The following is a 21,674-nucleotide window of genomic DNA, read 5'->3' on the forward strand; positions in this document are numbered from 1 at the left end:
GGGTGGAAGTGGGACCGCAGTTGGGCGTGTTCACCGCCTGCGGTTCTGTGGGGGTTTTCCAATTGGCCGCTTGCAACGGTTATAGTTCGATCGTTTGCTTATCTTGAGCTTGTTTTTTGAGCCAATTGTAGAAGAATTCTGCGTCGAGATGGTTGAATTTACTAGTAGCTGTGGCTTGTTTTAAGCTGTCATGCTATTTGCAGAAATCAGTATGGCTTGGTGGAGGGTATTAGGTCAGTGGCATCCGCCAGACTATCACAAGGAGAGACGGGGGCACATAGACTGATTGAGCTTCATGATCGAGGAATCATTAGAGGCCAGAAGCCAAAGTATCCTTATAGCTAATATATGCTTGGCTCGGATCATCTGGATTTGTGTCAAGCCTCAACCAAGGCAACAGGATGAGTTAAGAAGCAAATGCTGCTTGCTATCATCTCGGTCTATCTACTTATATTTCCTTGGGCCATACGGCCACCCTAGCATCAATGGCGTTACAGTTCTGTGAGTATGGTAGGGGGAATGTGGATATAGGACGAATAACTGAGTGGTCAACTATTGAGTTTCGCTTTCCTCGAACGTGTTGCTGCTTATCCTCATCTCTCACTTTCTGTGTTTTCAAACCTCCAATCTTTCTTACCTTCGCCCTTTCTCATCTTCCAGTCGTGTTATTTTTCGAGTTTTCACGTGTCTTCACCACTTTTCTCGAGAACTGATCGATCTTTGGTTTCTTATCTCCTGGAAGCCCTTACGGGCCCAACAGGGGATTTCGAAGTCATCATGTCGACCTACACTTCGGAAGGCACATGCAATCGCGTCTTGGATCTGCTTTGCCTTGTGGACGATGGATCAAATGTTTTGACTGTCAAGATGTACGAACCCCCCTCTTACTGACGCGAAATATACTAAGCTGAACATGTATCTCTCCAGGACATTGCTTTTGAATGGATACATGTATCCACAGGCCGACCATCTCTTCAACGTGGAGACAAATCTCGAGCCATGCCTGCCATTAGATCCACTGTCTGAGCTTACCGTCCGCCTTCAAGCACAGTCTGTCACTCAAGATGGAATCGTATCCAAGGTCTCCACTCTCCTTCGACTCCTGCAGGACCCGTCACACCTTGCAACAATCCAGATCCGGGCTAATACAAGCGCCAATGATCTTGCTGCCATAAATGCCGAGCCGTTGTACATACTCACAACTAGGTTCACCAATAGTCCTTCTCTAGATGGAGGGTCCATTTCCAACTCTCCTGTTTCAGATGACCCGGATTTCTCCCCAACCCATGATACCATTTTGCTGGCGCAAAATGGTCAGTTTCCACCACTTCCACTTCCACAGGACTTAACTGGTAGTCCCCAGGCTCCCCAGGCTTCCCAGGCGACATTTCCTTTTCGACAGCATCCGCCAACCCAGCTGCAAAGTACTGTACAACAGGAAGAATATAATGTCGGTGTTGACAGTCAGCAACCCGGGCCAGTTGCCAGCCAGTCTGGCTTCACCGCACCATCTTCCACGTATGTTCCACGATACTGGCTCCGTTTACGCTCCGCGTCCCAAACCCGTCGATCCCCCCCCAAGCTAATGACCAGGCTTCTTGGCCCCATAAGGTCTTCTCCTGGAAACTCTGACTACCAAATGCTGCGAATTCCTGAAGCCTCTTGGAACCCACGATCCCAATACTCATTGCCGCAAGAGCTGCGTCGGTTTCTTTTATTAGAGCTCAAGCGAAAGTAAGTCGTGCTGAGAATCTATAGGAGTGAGTCCGGAGGGGGTAAATTGACACGGGAAACAGCCTGGCAGATTGTCCTGATTGCGAAGTGGTCTTGGATTTCTTTGAGTGGCGACTGTGGAATGTTGATTCTGATCCTCCAGGCCAGCCGGTTACCCTGGCACAATTCCATGGAAGCTTGTTGAATCTTATCACTTTTCTCGGTAACACCTACCCTGGCTTCTTTTGGACATTCGACGATGATGAAATGTTCATAAATTTTGCTCTCGACAGGCTGGAAAATGGCGAATTGTGTTCTCGTTGACAAGTCCAAGATGCAAATCAATTGGCTTTTGAGAAAACCAAAAGGCCATCTTCAGTCCCCCCGGACAGTCAGCGCTTCTAAAGTCCTGTTGGCCTCTTTGACTTCCTTGCTGGTTTTGGTCTTTATGCTTTGCTTACTTCCGTGTTTTCCTTGTTTTGGCTGCCTCTATGAGTTTCTGATTCCCTTGACTCTGCTGCTTCCCCTAGTTTTTTGTGCCTAGGTTAATTTCTGAGCTTACCCTGATCTCTGTGCTTTCCCTTATTGTCCCTTCTTCGATTGAATCTTCTGTCCACTTGATGTCAGCCCATTGTCATTGTGACTGCATATTCGCGGCCGAAATATCAATTGAATTGTTTGTAAGAGTCTTGTCCGTAGGAATATACACCGGGATTAGCTTTTTCCCGAAAAGGACTAGCGTGGGCGCAAACCTGCAATATCGTCCCGCAACTTGCGCCAACGATGTCATGGAACTTTTTCGCTCCGGCTCATCAGTCCCTTCGTTTTTTCTCGTCGCTACCGTTCGTCACCTTCTTTTACGACCCATATTGGGTTCGACTGTCCTAATCACATTCTTTTGTCCTCTACGGCATAGCTCTGTGTTGTCGATTCCTTCTTCGAGCAACAGCCGCCAGTCGGGACCGCGATCGGAGACGATGACTGCGACATTGTGACGTTGAACCTGGTCTTGCAAGCGTCTGGCCTCCGGACATATTGACCGAGTCGATTATCAAGCGGCCTCAATTCCTTCTTGATCCTTCTTTCGTGCTCTCCAACCATGGAGGGTGCATTCAATATCTCCTTGGTGGACAACACAGCCCCCTCGCAACAAGCCGCAAGCGGGGAATCGCCCCGACGAGCCTCACATTCCCGCCAAGGCAGCTTGACCAGAAACCTCAGTCGAGTCTCCGTAGCAAAACAGATCACAAAACGCAAATACGCAAAATGGCAGCCCGACCGACTAGGTGCTGGACCTAACCCCGAAGCGTCCTTATCCCAAGAATCATCCCGGGCGCCGGGCGGCTCAATCTCTGCTGAAAGCACCGACACTCAGGACGCGTCAAATGACACCAGCACCGAGACGACTCGCGTTGACACCACCGATCACGCGGCCTCTGGCGTACCCAGCCTTACTGGAAATACTACCATCCGTTCGTCAACTGCCGGCTTGCCCGTCTCCGACCCTGAGTCGAGTGCCAAGCCGAGGACTGAACTCGATATTCTGTACGAGAACCAGCGTGGTTGGTTCCTCTTCGGTGTACCTTGGTATTCCCACAGATCACTGCTCAATTTCGATCCTAGTGCTTGGATGACACAGGACCGTCGCGATAGTCCTGTTAATATCACCAATGCTCAAGTTCCTGATCCCAGCTGGGAGTGGGCCTGGCGCACCTGGTACGTCGATATGTCGGGTGATGTCGACGAGCAAGGGTGGCAATACTCTGTTTCTTTCAAATCTTCTCAATGGCACGGGACCCATCCGTGGTTTCACTCATTCGTGAGGCGGAGGCGCTGGGTCCGATTACGATCTAAGATCCCGGAGAAACGACATCGAGAACGCACCGAATTCGAGAAGGGCCACATGCTGAATGAAGATTACTTTACTATTCACTCTTCTAAAGCGAAGAGCCGCGAACAGAGCATTGCCGGGGCTTCGAGGGTCGAATCTGGCTTTTTGAGTCGTGTTGGCACCAAGGTCGAAGAAGAACCGCAGTTTGAGGAGATCGGGGATGTTCCGTCCCTGATGAATGCCTTGAAGTCCAGCTCAATCGACCGAGAGAGGCTTGATGCGTTGAAGAGGTTTATCAAAGATGGTGGCGAGGAGATCTACTATTTGAATGATAAGGTCCCAGAGATCCTGTCCATGTTCTTGTTCCAGGCATCCCGCTGGCAATTTTTGGACTATCTTACCAGTACCGCCCAAAATATTTCCCAAGATACTGAAGACCAGGACGACAAGGATGCCGGGAAGCTACAACGCAGAAAAGATAACCTCATTCGCGTGGCACAGACTGTGCAACGCCACATAACGGGGCCAGATGGGTCTACGGATATCTACGGTGGCGCAGCAGCTGAGCTACTGGACCTGACACCGATTTCGAAACATGACACACTCTTATCCAGGAGATCGTTGGTCGCGGACGAGCCTTTGCTCGTGCTCAAAGAAAAAGGGATCAAGGGAATTTCCAAGGCTGCGGAAGTAGGTCGCGAAGACCACATATATTAATCCTGATAATCGAAACCCATGCCTCGTACTAGGAGCGATGGATGCATATCCGGTGTTTCATTTGCGACGTCAATATGGTGTATATAGTCAGTCGTTCTTTAGCCGATAACATTGAGCGAATTAGCTTTTTTCTTCTTCTGTTGTCTCGAACGGTCAACCCCTAATGTGTTACCTCTTTTCATCGTTGTGTGGCGTTCCTCAGTCACAGGCTACATAACATTGGCCCAAACCTACCATAGAATATCAAATTGAGAATGCAGCGGGGAAAAACACGCCCCCTGCGCGATTTCGTAAGTAAATCAGACTTGTGTATGTAATTCACTAAAAACTGCGCTCGTGATAATCTCCCTGCAAAAGTGCTGGTGCGATCTCAAAGCCGTGGCACGTACAAGCGCATTCACCGCCTTCGACTTCCGCGGCGCCGCGTAGCAATATTTTCGGCGTCAAAAAGAACCAAAAGCTTCACGCGGCAAACACCTCGACAGCACTTTTGCATCGTCGTGTGTCTCCTGTTTACCGGGCGCATACCTCCCTATGCTAGTGCGGGGCCAGTGTCTGGGGAGGCGTCTGCCTGCCATTTTGGACACCGTGGCTGGCGCTGATGAACCTCTCCTCTTCCTCTACCCCCGATGGGCTGCTTCCGCCCTGCAGCAACGACGACCGATCGCATCTGTGGCGTCTACCGCTTCAATAACGCATCGTAGATCTCGATCATCCAGCTACTCTTGCCAACCTGCACACTTTAGGGGGGCAATTGGCGCGATTCACCCGCCGATGGATCTCGACCAGTCCTACGACTTGCGCAGGCCATTCGTCTGAAGGAAAAATGGGCTGGATGCCGCTGGGAGTGCCTCCAGGGATGAAACGGAGGACCATGTCAGTCATGAGCTTGATTTCTCGGGCTCTAAGGAGGAACATCAATACTCGAAAGGCTTTCTTGCCCATGTCGAAGATGCAGCATCGGGCACTCTGGGTAAATCACGGAGGAAACTCACCGAATGGGAAAAATCTAGGCGACACCGACTCCGGGCACAATTAAATCCCAGCAGACGCGCCCCAAGCAACCCAGGGTCAAGAAAAGCTATCTTGGCAGAGTACGGTCACAGCTCACAAAAGAAACTACGATCCGAGTTTCACATTGCAGACTTCTGGAAGAAGCGAAGAATCCCGGGTCCCAATTTTGGTTGGACTGCGATGCAGAGACTGTTAGGGCGGCTTGAGGACACTCCTCCGCGAAAGTCCCCGGTGCCTGCGAAAGTGAGAGAGATCAAAGTTTTGGAGGAGGTAGTTGTACGATTTGCAGGAACATTACGCAAAGGTGTGCTCGAAAACATCTGGTTCGAGAGTATCCGACACGGATGTCGAGTTCACGTTCTGAGTGCTAAAGAAGGCGATGGCTTTTACCGCAGAGTGATTCTCTCGGGCACGGAACGTGCCACGGCGCTTGTTGCAGCTCAATTCATACGCGCCCATGACTCCTTGATTATCGGCACTCCGTCGGATGAGTCTATAATCCCGCTTGTCGCCTCAAGAGCTGCCCTGCATGCTTCCAGGGCCGAGCCAGATGGCTCCCCTGTGATTCGCAAAATTTGGGATGACAGTTCGCTGGGTGATGATCTTTCATCTTCCTCTCATAGGCGTCCACCGATCAAATCTGTGGCGGATTTTGCGACTTATATTGGTAGACTGACCAACGACTATTCTCCCACGGGACAAAGTGGTAACGAATCGACACAACCCTACAAGCAGGCGTCATCTGTCATTGGCCGACACGCTATCGCATCGCGTCTTGTAGCCGAATTTCAACGGGAGGCTAACGCCAAGTACCTCTCTTCAGCAGCCTTGAATCAGGCTTTGGAGTATTTAGTCCAAGTTGACCAATTGAAACAAGCGCGCATGGTGTTTTCGAAAGCCGAGCATGTGGTCACCACACATACGTTCAATATTCTTCTCGAGGCCGCAGCCAAACGTCGCGATCTCCGAGGATTTGAGCGCCTTCTCCGTGCCATGTTTCAGTCTCGGATCCGGCCCACCGGAAAGACTTGGATGGCGTTACTCACCGCGTTGGTGAATCCTAACGTCAAAGCTAGATTGATCAAAGAGATGGCCGAAAGGGGCCATCTGAAGGATCCAAACATCGTTCGAGGAGCTTTACAGATGACAATCCATGATTCTTTGTTTCTTCATCTCGAGGGTGGTGGCGACATCATCACCTTTATCTCTTTGATCGCGAAAACCTTTGGTGCGAACTGGTTTACGCCGCCGTTACTCGGTCAGATGTTCCAAGCAACCTCTGACTTGAGGGATCACCGAGCTGCCGGACAACTCCTCGAGTATTGCCTTGACCGGAAGTTCATCATCAACGATTCAATTCTCCATTCGGTTCTCGGCATGTGTCACAACAATTCATTCGCTACAGCCCATTTCACCTTGCGTTGCATGGGGAGTCCCACGTTCAAGATGACCCCAAGACTCTTCGAAAGGGTCTTCTTCATTTTTTACAAAACCAGAAAACTGAACGCATGCCGTGTCCTTTGGCAGTATGCTTGCTTGACGGACTGTTTAACCGTGGCGATGAAGCATGCCGTCCGCAACGATCTCACTCACCCTGTTCCTTTGACAGAGGCAGCTCCTCCGGGCAAATGGGGCAGGATTTTCCCATTTCTTGTGAGCAAAGTGATCTTGGGTGTTAACCCTACTTTCGAACTCGAAGAATCTATCAAAGAGGATCTTCCTCCCGAGTTCCACGAGAACCCCCTCCGCTACTTCACCGATGAACACATGTACACCGATCGAGATAGCCAGGACCCCTTCTCTGTTCGTTTGGCGTGGGCGCTGCTCAATCACGACATCCAGGCTGGGCAAAACTCCGTTCCTCTGTATTCCCTACCTATTATGTTGGAAGCTGCAACTGCCCTCGACCGTGAATGGGGGACCAAGCCTAAATCTCTGGAATGGGCCTTACAGAACGCCATCAATGTGCCTGTGGCACATGTGTTGTACTAGTCCCTTCTCCCGCGGACCCAGCCATCTCTATGTCTCTTCTCCGTTTTCTGCGCTGCTCTCACGAATAACAGCGTGCCGCATCAAGTACTCCGCCAATCGGGAAGACTTGCTTTGTATACTATTGCATGGTTTGCCTTTGGCTTGTATATACCTGTACACTACTCAAACATAGAAACATAGATGAGGATACCTAACTATTGCATAATCACGAATCCTCCGAGTCGGGCTTCTAAGTCAGTACTTCTGAGTCAACATCCACATGTTATATTTCGCACAGCAATCGGAATACTAGGCGACGCGCGAGAATAGTAGCTTATTCGTAGTATAATGCGAAGTCATCAGGTGAGCATCGCACTTCCCTTCAGTTTAAGAATGTGCACGCCTATAGTGGGGATCAACCGTGGATGGAAATGGATGAAAGAGAACCATGAGACTCGTATCTACTAATAGAACTGGCAGAGAATTTTCCGTCCGAGTTTGGCATAGCATCGCTCAGCTCCCATTTGCATGTCGCGTCCACGGTATTTGCCACCATAACCTCCCTCAGTGTTCTCTACGAGTTATCCCCTGCCTCACATTCGGAGAGACCGGGAGCCACCGCTTATCCCCGAAGTCTAGTCAACGGAAAAACGCCGGGGCTGCACCGCAGCTGCACGCATGAACCATGCGATGAGCAGGTGGAGTGACCCATCGATGGCGCCTAGATCTTGATCGAGAATAGCCGTCGCTAGGGGAGGCGGACCAGTAGAAATTTTGAACATTAGTGCTGGTAAAGAGTGGCTCTCCGGATCACCTGTAGGGTACGGATCCGGTTCATGGGGGCCATCGTAGAATACCAATCGGTTCCCTCCGGTGAGAATACTGTGGAATAAGGAACGCAAAGAGCCCCGGCGCCGGCTCGGCCTCCCCCTCTGGTTTGATCGGCCAGTCGCCGTGGCGATATGGGAGCACGTTTTCTCCTGCTAGCACGCGTAAGTTCTGTTGATGTGGATGCTAGATCCTAGCGCCATGTGCTCGAACTTATATGCAGACAGCAAGCCATCGGCTCATGGCAATCCTAAAAAAGAGGGGCAGGTGGTAGCAAAACGAATCATGTTGCTAATGCCCAGGGTTCCAGTCTCGCCAGTGTTGTAGTTCTCAATAGCGGCTTGGGTGGCGTATGACCATCGGGCTGAGGCTGAGGATGGTCTAGCGTCTGTTGCAGCGGTTAACGGGCGCAGCTATTTTGGTTTACTCTCCGGGCAGTCTTCAGAATGCAACCTGGCATTTGAGATGTCATACTCCGTATGCTTGCCTCGTCAATCCATATTTGTCTGGTGCTCTACATGACTCCGTATTGACGACCCTTGCACCATTCGGGAGATCCCCGACATATCGATGGTCGTGTGTCAACGCACATGGAGTCTCCACTGAGGGAGGTGGGACGTGGGCCGGGTGGAGTGCATTTTACGTGATCGGCAATGTCATGTCCTTTTTCATGCTCGTTGCTCGACAATCGAAATCTTCTATCGCTACGTCGAAGGAGATGATCGAACTATAGAGTCAACCTACCGTGCATCCATATTCAAGTTAGCGAGGAATCTGACGGTGGCCAAGCACTGTTGCGATAGCTTGTAATAACTTGGGAAATCGTATTCCTATCGTTGGAACCACTCAAAGTTGAAGAGAGCAGAAATCTATAATCCCAGCGAAGTGTCCTAGACCTGGAATCGACTTGAGATCGCGCAGGTCTAGTGCACCTGGCATCAGAAGTCTATCAACAATGTATCAGACGTGCAGGAGTCAACAGCCATGTGCTCTGGTTCAGCCCTTTGACTCGATAGAATGGAGTCAGAAAAGTGGGCCCCATTTGGACTAGACCGCGATTGCTGGTCGCAGTGGGGCTGGACCAGCAGTGGGTCTGAGGAATAAGCATCCGCGCTGCACCCACGGGGAGAATCCAGACAACATGATTGGCCCTTTGCCGCAACAACAATAACCTCCTCGCTTCGACGCTCTCGCAATATCCCCCATTCCAGACTCTCTCTGACCTTCCAGGAACGGCCTCGCTACATCTTGCTCCATACGCAGGTGCAAGCATTGCCCAGGCCGGAAGGCGCATCACAAGCTCTTTCCAAGCCTGCTCAAGCTCCTGCCAAGGCCACGCCATTTGGCTTGGAAAGTCTGGGACTCTCGTGATATCCAACCGCAGGTAAATCTGGGCTATCCAGGACATGGATCCAATGAGGAAGAAAACTTCTTCCCTCTGTTGCTGGGGAGGACACACGTAGTCACCTAATGCGGATAAACCAGAGCTCGTTTCAGATCACCGGATCAGATCCTGCCACAGGTGGAGTCCAATCACCACGGCTCGTTAAACATTCCATGCGAGTAATCATGTTGTTCTAGAAGGCCCTAACCATGCTAGGCAGCCTGGTGTGCCTTCCTGTCGGAGAAGTCCAGGGACAGGCCAAGGTGGATCGAGAATGGAACCAGTGGAGCTCCCCCCATGGACAATCAGCGCCTGTTCCCCCCTCCTGTCGCTGTGCCCGAGAACTATCAAAACCTAGACGGACCACTCGCGTGGTTCGAGGGTCTCACTCGGTCAATGCACCCGAAGTGCGCCCCCGCCTAGTGCGACCAAAGGAAATTGTCCGTCTCCACCCATCAGCAACCGTCGTGCGCTCATGCATGCCTGCAATAGGGCAGCCCCGTCCCCTCGGGGGCCTAGTTCTGGAAGACATGGTTCTTGAATCTGTTTTAGCGTGTTGCCCTTCGTGTTTTGCCCGAGAGGACCGGAGAAATAAATAATAGATCGGCCGCCTGCCCTGGCTCCTTTTGTGCCATCCTCCATTCACTCTTCCCTTCGCTTCTTTGGAAGTTTGCTTTTACACCCTAGACGGGCTTGTATTTTGCCAACCATGGAAGCCCCTCGGGAGATCCTCTACCACTATGAGGACATGGAGGTTCATGAGAAGGCTGCCTTCGATGAGATCATCCGTCCTGCCGACTCGTACCTCCCCGATGGCCGCTACTGGGCCGATCTGCCCGTTGGCCAGCGTATCGGCTTCATCATGAAGCAGGATCGTGAGGAGACCGCCAAGGAATGGAAGTGGTTGGTGGAGATGTTCAAGGCCGACCCCTTGTCGCCGATCAGCTACTATTTCAAGAATTTCGTCCTGCCCGGTGCTGGGCTGGGTCTTGAGGGGTGAGTTCTCGATTCTGTGCTCTGGGTGTCGGGGTGCCCAAATTGCGAAAAGAGCCATGTGCTGACATTCGACTCGCCCATAGTTATGTGCTTTTCTCCATCTCCAACGTTTCGACTCTCTTCAAAACATCCTTCAAGTCGTGCTGGGGAGGCGGCAAGCATGCCATCTGTAACGCCAACTGGATTGCTGCGGTCAACTACATGGAGGTTGCTGGTATCATTGTCGGTCAGATTCTGGTCGGTTACCTTGGTGATGCGTGAGTATATCCCCTCTCTCAGAAGCCCAGGTTGTTCTCGTTGCGCACAAGCTAACGCGCCTCAGTATCGGTCGTCGCTGGGGTCTGATTCAGGATGCCGCGATCATGTTCGTCGGTCTGATTATGCTGGTCGCCGCCTGGGGTGTTACCCAGAACGGTTGGGTCATCTGTTACGCGTGGTCTCTGTTCTTCTACTCCATTGGTGTCGGTGGTGAATATCCCATGACGGCCACCATTGGTTGCGAGAATGGATATGGTTCCGGAAAGATCACCACCTCTCACGATCGTCTCCACCGTGGTCGTACCGTCGTCGGTGCCTTCACCATGCAGGGTTGGGGACAATTCGCCAACCAGGCGATCTTAATCCTACTACTCCTAATCTTCAACTCCGGCCACGGATCTCCCCCAATCAGCGAGACGACCACCCAGTGGACCTACCGTGTCTCCTTCGCCATCCCCGCTGTCGGTACCGCCTGGCTCATTTACTACCGTGCCTACCACATGAAGGCTGCCTCCAAGCAGCTCGAAGCCGCGAAGGCGAAAAGCTCGGTCACTGGCTACGATATCCAGTCCTTGAAGCTCACCTTCAAGCACTTCAGTCCCCGTCTCATCGCTACCGCCGGTGGTTGGTTCTGTAACGACGTCTTCTTCTACGGCAACAAGCTCTTCCAGAGCAGATTCATCAAAGTCATTAGCCCCCACGACAACAGTGTGATTACCAGCTGGCTCTGGACCCTCGCCAACGTTGGCGTGGAACTGGCTGGCTACTACGGTGCCATGTGGATGGTTGACAACAAGCTGTACGGTCGTAAGTGGGGTCAAATTCTCGGCTTCATGATGTGTTTCATTCTCTTCGTCATCCCCTGCTTCAAGCTCAAGTACTACGAGAGCCCGGAGCACATCCATTCTTTCCAGGCGATGTACTTCCTGAGCTCCTTCTTCAACCAGTTCGGCCCCAACTGCATCACCTTCCTCGTCGCTGCGGAGGTCTACCCTGCTCCCATCCGTGGTACTGCCCACGGTATCTCCGCCGCTGCTGGTAAGGTCGGTGCCCTGATCATTGCCATCGTTGGCGCCTACACCACCACCCAGCAGCAATTCTACATTGTGCCATGGTTCGGTCTTGCCGGTGCTCTGATGACCTGGCTTTTCCTCCCCGATACCACCGGTCTTGATCTGCGCGAGCAGGAGCGCCGGTGGGACTATATCCGCCGCGGCCGTCCCGAAGATTACCATGGCCCTGCGGTTCACAGCAAGCACTTGTCGCTCTGGGAGCGCTGGACCGGCAAGGGCAAGTACTACGATACCGACCTCGACTACAAGATGAAGGTCCAGGAGTTCCGTGCCGAATGGGAGGCTGCCATGGCTGCCCGCGGCTCTGAGACCGATGGCTCCATCACGGAGCTCGATGAGGTCTCGGAGAGCATTCTGCATGGCTCCCTGCACAAGTACTTCGAGCGTACTTCCCCCGAGATGAAGGGTATGAAGAAGGAGATCGCCGAGCCTCTTGTTCTGCCCGCTCCTGCCTCTTCCCACGAGGATACTGAGACTCTCCGCCACGAGTAAACCACTCGTCCGCTTGTGGGCCCATGGTTCTCCACAGCTTTGTTTCCCCCCCTGGAGGAAAGCATCAGTAGAGTGGACTGGTGGTGTTCCCGACACTCTTTTTTGGATTGGATATACGTCCCCTTGTTTTTGAACAAACCTCATGAGAGCAGTTGATCGGGCTCTTGTATAATAATTGTTGGCACGTCCACGGGTGCCAAGTCACGGTGTTTACGTGGATGGTGGAAGTCGAGAAATTGTCCTTTTGCAATGCCCCGAAGTTGTTATTAGAATACCCTAAGTACCCTCAATTATTAACCTTGCTCTTCACTTTACTTTTATGACAAAAAGAAAATTTGCTTCAAATGTACTCCTTTACCACCCTTTTTGAGAACTTTTTTCTTTGAGAAGCCTTCGTTGTCGACTGTTTCCCAATCCTAATTTTAGTAGGCGTTCCACCTTGCTCCACTCTAAGTTCGGAGATTTGAGTCTGCATATGGTTTCTATCTTAGAAAAAGTTTCTTCGGTTTACTCGAAGTATACTAAGAAAAAGAGACCTTTTAATACTATTTTCTACTTTAAACTAGAAGACGGCAGATGGGCTGCCCAAAACGGCCGCAGTCGACGCCGTTTTTGGCCGTCCATCTGCCACGCCTTCCGCCACTCCCCCGTGGACTTATGTCCACGCACCGCCAAGCACGGATCGTCGACCCACCCAAACCTCATTTGTCCGCAGTGTAGTATAACTACCTCCCGGCCAATACTGACTTCCCATACACGTCGCTGCGGTCTCTGAAATGCGCCAAAAATGGCGCTCTCTCAATGGTGACCATTATAAGCGGTGGCCCCTCGCTCGGGCAACCTCCGTTGCTACCTACACCCGAGTCTTCAGATTTCTCTACTGGTCTTCCCGATCCACTGCTGAGCAATAGTGCCACAAAGACCTGAAGCAGGAGGACTATCTCGAAACGCATATTGTCATCGAATACATTGTATCGTATAATGGCTCGCCGACAACGAAAGACAGTTGACCCGTTACCCGACGACAGCGACCCAGAGAGCACCGAAGATGGTCACTATGATACGGACTTCACAGAGCCTGAAGACGAGGGCTCGCAGGACAAAGATGTCAGTGATGCGGCACTTCTCTTTGCGGATAACGAGCATCCACCAGAGTACTATATCCAGCAGCTTGCGGACTTCGACGAGACCGACTACACCAAGGAGGACTATGGAAAGGGTACCCAATCGGGTGGAAGAAAAGTGGTCGCAAAAGTGGTCGCAGTATGACTTACCCTTTCAACCACTGATACATGTTTGCCTGACTCTGGCTGATAGATTCTGTGCTTTTCTACGAAAAGACCCTCGAGAGGAATTTACACGCCTATCGATTTCGATCATGTATATCTTCCTGGATTGGGTTCTCAATCTTCGGCGTGGAAAAGATGGAAGGCTCCCAGTTACAAAGTGTAAGAGCTCACTTGACACTTTTTGGAAGGTGTTTCGCCTGGTGTATAAAAGAGCAACTTCGAACAAGATCACAAAGCAAATGAACGGCCAGATGCGTCGTGTACGTTTAAACATGCCCTTCCCCGAAGCACAAAACTATGATCCAAACGATTTTTACTTATATCGTACAGGACATGGAGCACCATTGTGTCTAGGTGATTCGAAGGCTGGCCAAAAAACACAAACTGTCCTCAAAAGGGCGCGACAAACCGGCGATGGATGTCGAGGATTTGACCAAGGTTGTAGAGACCACGGTCAGTACGACGAAGAAGAAGTTTGGCCATGGTCGTCACCGTATCGAACTAGCACTCTTCCTGCAGTTTGCTGGCCTGACAACCAACCGTCCTCAGGCCATTCTGAATCTTCGGCATCGCCACATTCAAGTCAGCTTGCTACGTGACCCGCAAGGCGGCCCTCATCGCATTATTATCGAGTTCACTTTTGGGTTTACTAAAGAATGGCTCGGTGCAAAGGATGCGTAAGTTCACAGTGACCGTTCGATTTTCGCGTCTGACCTGGTCTTTAGCGACACATACATTCTCCCTGAAATCATCTTTGATCCTTCTCTCGTCCTTAGTCCTCACATTTTCTCCTGGGCTTGATCTGCGCAGACCGTGCTTTTGACCGTGTTGAAGGCGAGGAAGTCCTTGTTTCTGCATGCCAGATCCCACAGCTTCGGATCCCTGATGGATGCAACGAGCTCCCGCTGCACATCGATCCGGCACTGGATGATGTACCTATATTCCGAATGTCAGAACGAACAATGCAAGGCATCTCCATATCTCCTGATAAGCCGCTTCCTTATACGACGATTGAACCTTGGGTAAAGAAGATAGGCGTGATCACCGGCTTTCCGCAAGTTACGTGTCCATACAGCTTGCGATATGGGGCCGGGACAGCATTAGACAGCAGCGGTAGGTTATTCCAGCATACTGGCCTTCGGTCTACCCTAACTAACGCGTCTTAGGATCTGTTAGTGATTCACTGCGCAACCTTATCATGCATCATGCCGACACTCGCACCTTTTTGCGCTATTATCTCAGCAGAAGGATCAATAAAAACCTCCCTGTCATTACTTGCGGTCTGAACCCTGAAGACGACATCATGCGTGCTGCATGCCGGATAAGCCGATCTATCGATCCGAATCGCCCTCAGGAATTGACTACCGCACAATCGTCCTCCGTCAACCAAAATCCGGAAATCGCTGACCTCATTCGCCGGCGTGATGAGCTTAGTCGCCAAATGGGGCGCCCATTGTCAAATTATTATAAGACAGAGCAATACACAATATACAAGAAGCTGAACCAAGAGATCGCGGGGGCTAGGCAGCGCGCACGGAATGCATTGCTCACTCAAATTCAAGCAAAGTACGACCGCGAGCAACCGATGTTGGAAATCAGACGTCAGCTGTCTGGATTCAACCTGGCCGAGGAAGAAAAACCTCTCAAATGTTCAGAAGCGGTACCACTGCCTCAGAAGCGACTGATTGAGAGCCTTCTCACCCTACCTCGCCCGACACTCGAAGAGGAAGTGGCTGAGACGGACGGAAACCATTGATGCCGTGGCTGCTTATACTCTTTTCGAAGAAGGTGATACCCCGCCGTCTTTTACGCGATAAGCGTTCTGCTACAGAGCCCTCCGCCACCGGACCAGATGACGATGTCAAAGAAGAGATGCAGTTGACCCGGCCTTCTTCCCCAATAAATAACAGGCTGGTATCTGCGGTTCAATCAATAATGAAGAACAAGCCCTCCGAGAAGGGAATTAAGAGGCCTCTCTTCTGTTTCATCTGCCTTGGTCAGCAAGATTTGGATTTTGAAAAGCGAACTTACAAATTCTCCAGCCATGGAGACGTTACCAAGCACATTAAGCGAAAGCATCTTCGTCATATCTCCACACAATCTGAGATAAGGTGTAATGTCTGCGACGAGATTTTCTCGTGCAAAATGCATCTTCAGCGGCACGCATTTGATATGCATTCGACTGTCACATAGCCTCTGCAATGACTGCCGACACTATAGTCAGTGGTGATGAGATTTGTCATAACGCTTGGATGTTCTTTCCAGAGGGCGCATATAGCAGCCGGCGTGAATGAAGACTTATGGCGAAGGGATTCTCCGGCGCGGACAATGGACCTGTACCAGAGTTTCATGTTGCCTTTTTCTTCCGGAGATATATGGCTTCCCTCCCAAAAGACGTTCAGGGGTTCACTTCGGAGGCCAGATTCTTTATCATCATCAATGTAGTCTGGCTCTAACACTCTTATGAGGCTCTATCTAGCCTGAAGAGGTTTCCCTACTTGATCATCCTTCCTGTCAGCGGGCAGCTGCTTCCTAACCTGCATCACGGCAGCTTTTAACTCAGATCACAGTATGCGGGATCGATTCATGGACGGGGGCCTAAGCGGCCAATCGAAGCTAGTTTCCGCAGAATGTGGGCCCCGTACCGCAGTGCGCTGCAGTGCACCACAGCCATTGATGATCTGGAACAGTAGAGGTAGCAATCTCCAATCACCATTGTTTTCGGCCATCGTAGTATCACAAGTCGTCATTTTCTTTCGCTCAGTACAAGAGGACACGCACAAAAAAACGGCAAGGAGCAGTATGGGAATCTTCATCGCGCTTCGTTCATGGCCACAAGGATTATGGTGCATTCTACCAGGTGCAGCTGTCGGCGAAGCACCAAGGCAGCCTTCATTGGCTCATGCCATGACGCCAGCGGCGTCACCTCCGCAGAGGGTATGCCCAACAATCCAATGGGCTGTGGTTGGCTCCTGAGTCAAAAGGTTGGCATCCCCTGGGTAGTCAGTCAGTCGGGCGTCCCCGCTTTTTCTTCTCACCCGGCTCCATTTAACCACTTCACTCTTAATCCAAACGATGGAACTTGGCCCATATCTTACCTTTGATGGGATTTACTATGAGTGTACTCTCTGTGAGAAGGTTTTTGCTTCCAAAAGTTCGCTCTACGCACACTGCAGGAACACATCCCGACACGAGTGGTGTGAGAGGTGCTGTCGAGTCTTTATTTCGACGGCATCGAAAGGTGCGCATCTGAAAACGTCCGGCAGACATAACTTTTGCCTACGATGTTCAACGTCACGAGATTTCGAAACCCTTGACGAGCTTGAAACCCACTTGACTGAATATCATCACTTCTGCTCAGACTGCAACCTTTATCATCAGTCCACTGAGGAACTTAGAGAGCACGATATCGACGTGCACAACTTGTGTATCAAGTGTGAGAGATATTTTGTGAACAAGAACAACTTCGAAATGGTATAAGGTACCCGATCAACATTGTGCATTCGATGCTGACCTGACTTTTCAGCATCAACAGAAACATCAACCTCGAACGATGGAATGCTGCGGTTGCTACAAGACCTTCAAGTCCTTCTCCGGAGTCCTGATCCATCTCGAGTCTGGAGGCTGCTCATCGAATATCACCGAGGATGATCTTGACGACTTGGCCCGCGAATGTTACCAAAGTAGGAAGTATATCAATGATGAGCTCGAGGATGGAGGTTGGCTTTATACCTGCACACATTGTGTGTCAGAATTCTCAAAACTCTCCGCCCTTTACCAGCATGCTGAGGATGTTCCGTCTTGCTCATACCTTGCCAAAGACCACGGGTGTTTAGCCAAGTTGGAACGTTTTATATCCCGCAACCTGGAGTAGGCTTTGGCGAATATATCCTCACATTCTCGATGTACTTCTTTTCACGGCCAGAATTAACAAAGTGTTCGGGTTTCTTGAGATAGATTGGGTTGACCCTGTAAACCCTGATGTGGATGTAATCAGCGCTTCGTCGAAGGCACCCTGACTGGACGTTTTACGGGTGTCTGGCGTGTGGATACGAGTTGGAGCGTCCCCGGGCTACCGTGGATGTTTTTTATATCGGAGTTAAGGCTTTCCAGCTGCGGGAGTATCCATAGTCAACCTTGATAAACCTCGGACAAAGTATCTGCGGGATGTGGATACGGTCTCCACTATACCACAGCCACTCGTCTCTTCGCAAGGTCTGACCCATGTTCGGTTATAGGTTACGTTGTTTGGGCAGATCATATAAAGAATAGCACACCTGTACCTCTTGTTTCCTTTCCGATATTCGTACCTATGGTCTGCGTAAACGCACGTGAATACCTGTGTCATTGGTCTGATCATTGCGAATCTTGTTTACCATCACTGATCATAATGCGACCCAATCATCATGGGTAAGACAAAGTGTCATGAAGAGCGAACGCTTCTATGACTGACACACACTCATTATTATGTAATCTAGGACTGTTGGGTTCATTATCGGCAAAAGCTGAAAGCGGTTCTGGATCCACAATGTGTTGACAGACTTTGGCCGTTGCTGTGAATTCGTAGACACCGGTGATTACTCCATTCCGTTTCCAACTAGAGAGTCTCATCTTATTGAAGAGGACAGACCCGCCTGGACTCCACTGAAGCGGTGGAACCCTACACAGTTATCCGAAAACATTTTCCATTCGACATCAATTGATGGTTACATAGCTCGACTGGGTGAACAAGTTGGCCGGTCAACGTGGGACGAAGATGATGAGCCAACTGACCCTACGGAGGATTACACGGAGATCCTCTTGGCCCATGCTAGGGTGCACCGTGTTGCTCACCAAACGGAATGGACCTCACTACGCGTCCTGTCCTTGTACCGGCTCACTCGGTTGTTGGCAAATTTCACCATCTCTGAAGATCGAAGATCGTACCGGAGGTATTGTGAGTTTGTTAAGATTTGTCTTTGTGGAAAGCGAACAGATGAAAGATATTCAGAAGCTGCTGTGTGATTATGCGGCGTGGAATGTGGAGATTCTGATGCATGATGCCGGATTTGAGGAACTCCTGGACGCTGCGCCTTCATTGGAAAAGGTCATCTTTCGCTTGATGTAGATGTAAATGTTGCGTCGATGGGACTCAAAACATTGTATACTCCCGCTATTTTAGATGGGTTATTAAATGTAATCTGTCCCTGTGGCATATGTCCTCCGAGGCTTTCTGAGTACACATCATTGTTCCTAACCTATTTTCTGTGTGACTTAAAGCCGAGGTATTCTTAGCGAGATCCTTAGCAGGCAAATGTTAGGTCGCACTCAAGATCACTTCGATCGTGCGATAGACACAGGCTATACACTGGAAATGTTCTTACTTGCCATCAGAAATGAGTCTCACTGTTGTCAATCTATTCTGGTGCGCAAGATATATCACCTTAGCAGGTCGAGTCAATAATATCTGCCAATTTCTTGAGGCAGGAGATAGCATCGTCGTAATCCTGCCTCGCCGGTTCATATGTACGGTCCTGGAACGCGGACAAAAACATCTCACAAGAAGCCAAAAGAACTCTGATATCCATTGCATAGTTAATATCACTCATTGGCAGGTCCGCTAAATGTCTGCGAAGAAGCTTATTATGCCTCTCATAGAAACCGATTATTTGAGCGCGGCAATCATCCGCAAGATGCTCCCTTCTAAAGGGGAACCCAGATGCCCGACAAAGTAATGGTAAGAAGTCATCAATTATTGACCGGATGTCACGTGTGATAGACGAAGCTGATACCTGAAGGGACGATAATTGCTCTTCGAGAGAGCGTTGGTCGTGAATTCGGCCACTTTCGCTCGCAAACCAGTCCCTTTGCTGATTGCCGCGTATAACGAGCCATGACATTACGTGGTCATATAGCGGGTCTTCTTCGAAATGTCGCTTCCAGAGAAACAAGACGGTTTTTGCGATAGCAAGGCCACCAAAGGCATTGGAATTCCCAAACAACCGTTTTAAAGACCCGTACAAAGCACTGAACGCTTGAGCCTGTTTGCTGCGGCTCTCTGATGGGGTCTCATCTGCAAACGCAATAAAGTGCATATAAAACAGGCTTTTATATGGCTTTTCTAGCACTTGTGAGATGCGACGCGCAGCTTGCCATGGTTCGTACTTGCAAATGTCACTGGGTTTTCTTTCGCCCTTTTCGAGACATAGCTTTCTTATCCCTTCCGCTGCGTCCGGAAGAATAAACTTGGATATTAGTTCGGAAAATGCAGCCACAAAGTGGTACATCAATAAGGCCCTATATTCAGGTCTGCGGTCGGCATTATTCACGGCGCATGATGGATGAAAAGTTTGTAGCACGATTGTCTTATGACCGTCGAAGATAGAGATTTCCTTGCGCCCCAGTTGATAACTTTCTCCAGGCAGCTCGATTTGCTTCAGCCACTCGTCGCAATATGTGTCACGGTGGCATCGTAATATGACTTTTGGTTTCTTCACTTTCAGGATCTGTGCGAGGACTTCATGGCATTTTTTATCTTCATCTGTTGCGCGTTTATCAGGTTGATAAGAAAATGCGTCCAGGACAGTGACAGTGTGTATGCTTCGGGCGCCTTTGGTAGCGAAGCGAATCAGTTCGTCGATTGCTAGCAGTGTCTCGCAACTTTGGACAAATTCCTCGAAACTGACGTCGAATTTGTGGTTTCTTCTGTGGCGTGGACGTTCCAATATAACCACTATGTCCGAGAAGCCGGCTGCCAAGTTCTGCGCTTGAGCTATTTCGTCTCCTGGTCGAAGTAGAGCTTTGCCGAATTTCTCGAGTATCTCAATGGCTTCGTGATCTCCGCGGGTAGGAAGACAAACCGGCGGAGCATGGGCTAGGTCTTTCATCGACAGAGGAACAGGAATTTGGAGGCAAGTTTGGATATCGTGAGAGGACATCTTTTTCAGCTGCTCGCTACCAAAATACACGCTTTGGGATGGAGAGAGAGATACCCAAGTGAGCTGAGGTCGAACTGATGATCATGACACGTGCTGATGGCAGCGAGTGGGGTTGGAATTCATTACAATACAGACTAGTACATTTGAAGTATAGCGACCGCGGAGTTCCAGATGGGTATCCACCATCAGCCCCAGTGCACCGCAGCCATTCAATTCGCCACTATGGCGAATAACAACAGAGAACGCGATGGCCCAACCAAGTATGTGTGCGGGTTTCGTTGATGCCCGAGCATCTTAAAGTCTTGTTGACTCTGAGAACATCGCTTCAGCGGGGTCGAAAGAGAAACACGTTCCAAACCAAGCGAGAAATCGAACAGTAAGACCCTGAAGTTCATTATATTAGTTCCACAAGTGATTCTCTTGCCACAAGTAATCGAGTTCACAGGCCCATAAGATTGTGAAGCTGAGATTACCCTTAGCTTCCGTTTCTTCCGCAAACATGGAGACCTCAGCCGATATTCGCGACAAGCTCAGTGGACAAGGTATGTGGATCTGCAAATTTGCATTCAGATTGGAAGCTCACAAAGTGCCCCAAGCATCGGAGCTTTTGGAATGGATCCATCTGATTGAGAGTAAGTGAGATCTTATAGTCGCCTTAAGGCCTATCAGGGTATTGATCCCTTCTTAGAAAACTTTACTTCGCTGAAGAAAACGCTATGATCCAGACCTAGGACTGCCAGTCGGGTCCAATCAGCCGCTTCACGTACCACAAGCAGCTTACCAGATATTTAAAGTTAAGAGGGGCTCCGACAAATACTTCCAACAACTTCCGGCAATGATGGCATCTAAATCAGGGCGTGTATCCCCGGATACTGCTATGGTTAGCCAGTTCATAAAGTAGATCTCTGACAAAGAAGCTTTACATGGCCAACTCGACATCCGTGGGGAGTTGCTAAGCTACTGGCTGGTCCCGCCTAGTTACGTGATCAACTTGAGCCACCATAAACCAGGCATTGCTGTAGCAGCTGTAGGGGGGTCGAATCTTAAATATCATGACCTGTGAAGGAGAACGGATACAACTTCTACAGTCAATGATTCCCAATACTCCTAATTTCACTATCGAAGAATCGTCATTTTTCAAAAAATAGGATCGACTACCTTCACCAAATAAAATGTAAGCACGCGCAAAGG

The 21,674-nt window shown here is 50.2% G+C and overlaps 9 protein-coding genes across 9 annotated transcripts; 8 read left to right on the plus strand and 1 right to left on the minus strand.

The window, feature by feature from the left end:
* Window positions 1–777: 777 nt before the first annotated feature.
* On the plus strand, window positions 778–2,037 carry N7468_004500 (uncharacterized protein; the record flags this gene model as incomplete). Its single annotated transcript, XM_058473797.1, has 3 exons — window positions 778–869; window positions 928–1,734; window positions 1,797–2,037. 3 exons carry the CDS (start codon window positions 778–780, stop codon window positions 2,035–2,037), a joined length of 1,140 nt encoding a protein of 379 aa, XP_058332800.1.
* Window positions 2,038–2,812: 775 nt separating this feature from the next.
* N7468_004501 (uncharacterized protein) lies at window positions 2,813–4,261 on the plus strand (the record flags this gene model as incomplete). The annotated part of the gene is made up of 1 exon (XM_058473798.1): window positions 2,813–4,261. The coding sequence occupies one exon, from the start codon at window positions 2,813–2,815 to the stop codon at window positions 4,259–4,261; it is 1,449 nt and encodes a 482-aa protein (XP_058332801.1).
* Window positions 4,262–4,795: 534 nt separating this feature from the next.
* Window positions 4,796–5,080, plus strand: N7468_004502 (uncharacterized protein; the record flags this gene model as incomplete). The annotated part of the gene is made up of 1 exon (XM_058473799.1): window positions 4,796–5,080. The coding sequence occupies one exon, from the start codon at window positions 4,796–4,798 to the stop codon at window positions 5,078–5,080; it is 285 nt and encodes a 94-aa protein (XP_058332802.1).
* A 375-nt stretch (window positions 5,081–5,455) lies between these two features.
* N7468_004503 (uncharacterized protein) lies at window positions 5,456–7,267 on the plus strand (the record flags this gene model as incomplete). The annotated part of the gene is made up of 1 exon (XM_058473800.1): window positions 5,456–7,267. One exon carries the CDS (start codon window positions 5,456–5,458, stop codon window positions 7,265–7,267), a length of 1,812 nt encoding a protein of 603 aa, XP_058332803.1.
* A 2,900-nt stretch (window positions 7,268–10,167) lies between these two features.
* Window positions 10,168–12,277, plus strand: N7468_004504 (uncharacterized protein; the record flags this gene model as incomplete). Its single annotated transcript, XM_058473801.1, has 3 exons — window positions 10,168–10,454; window positions 10,538–10,711; window positions 10,777–12,277. 3 exons carry the CDS (start codon window positions 10,168–10,170, stop codon window positions 12,275–12,277), a joined length of 1,962 nt encoding a protein of 653 aa, XP_058332804.1.
* A 981-nt stretch (window positions 12,278–13,258) lies between these two features.
* Window positions 13,259–15,322, plus strand: N7468_004505 (DUF3435 domain-containing protein; the record flags this gene model as incomplete). The annotated part of the gene is made up of 6 exons (XM_058473802.1): window positions 13,259–13,540; window positions 13,755–13,826; window positions 13,921–14,243; window positions 14,292–14,341; window positions 14,401–14,679; window positions 14,733–15,322. 6 exons carry the CDS (start codon window positions 13,259–13,261, stop codon window positions 15,320–15,322), a joined length of 1,596 nt encoding a protein of 531 aa, XP_058332805.1.
* Window positions 15,323–17,119: 1,797 nt separating this feature from the next.
* On the plus strand, window positions 17,120–17,440 carry N7468_004506 (putative C2H2 finger domain protein; the record flags this gene model as incomplete). The annotated part of the gene is made up of 1 exon (XM_058473803.1): window positions 17,120–17,440. One exon carries the CDS (start codon window positions 17,120–17,122, stop codon window positions 17,438–17,440), a length of 321 nt encoding a protein of 106 aa, XP_058332806.1.
* A 532-nt stretch (window positions 17,441–17,972) lies between these two features.
* On the plus strand, window positions 17,973–18,673 carry N7468_004507 (uncharacterized protein; the record flags this gene model as incomplete). Its single annotated transcript, XM_058473804.1, has 3 exons — window positions 17,973–17,976; window positions 18,107–18,502; window positions 18,549–18,673. The coding sequence occupies 3 exons, from the start codon at window positions 17,973–17,975 to the stop codon at window positions 18,671–18,673; spliced, it is 525 nt and encodes a 174-aa protein (XP_058332807.1).
* A 316-nt stretch (window positions 18,674–18,989) lies between these two features.
* N7468_004508 (uncharacterized protein) lies at window positions 18,990–20,483 on the minus strand (the record flags this gene model as incomplete). Its single annotated transcript, XM_058473805.1, has 1 exon — window positions 18,990–20,483. One exon carries the CDS (start codon window positions 20,481–20,483, stop codon window positions 18,990–18,992), a length of 1,494 nt encoding a protein of 497 aa, XP_058332808.1.
* Between the last annotated feature and the right edge of the window lie 1,191 nt (window positions 20,484–21,674).

This window comes from Penicillium chermesinum (assembly GCF_028974085.1).
Source record: "Penicillium chermesinum strain IBT 19713 chromosome Unknown utg000003l:1.0-5111272.0:1.0-5115320.0, whole genome shotgun sequence".
Lineage (NCBI taxonomy): Eukaryota > Fungi > Ascomycota > Eurotiomycetes > Eurotiales > Aspergillaceae > Penicillium > Penicillium chermesinum.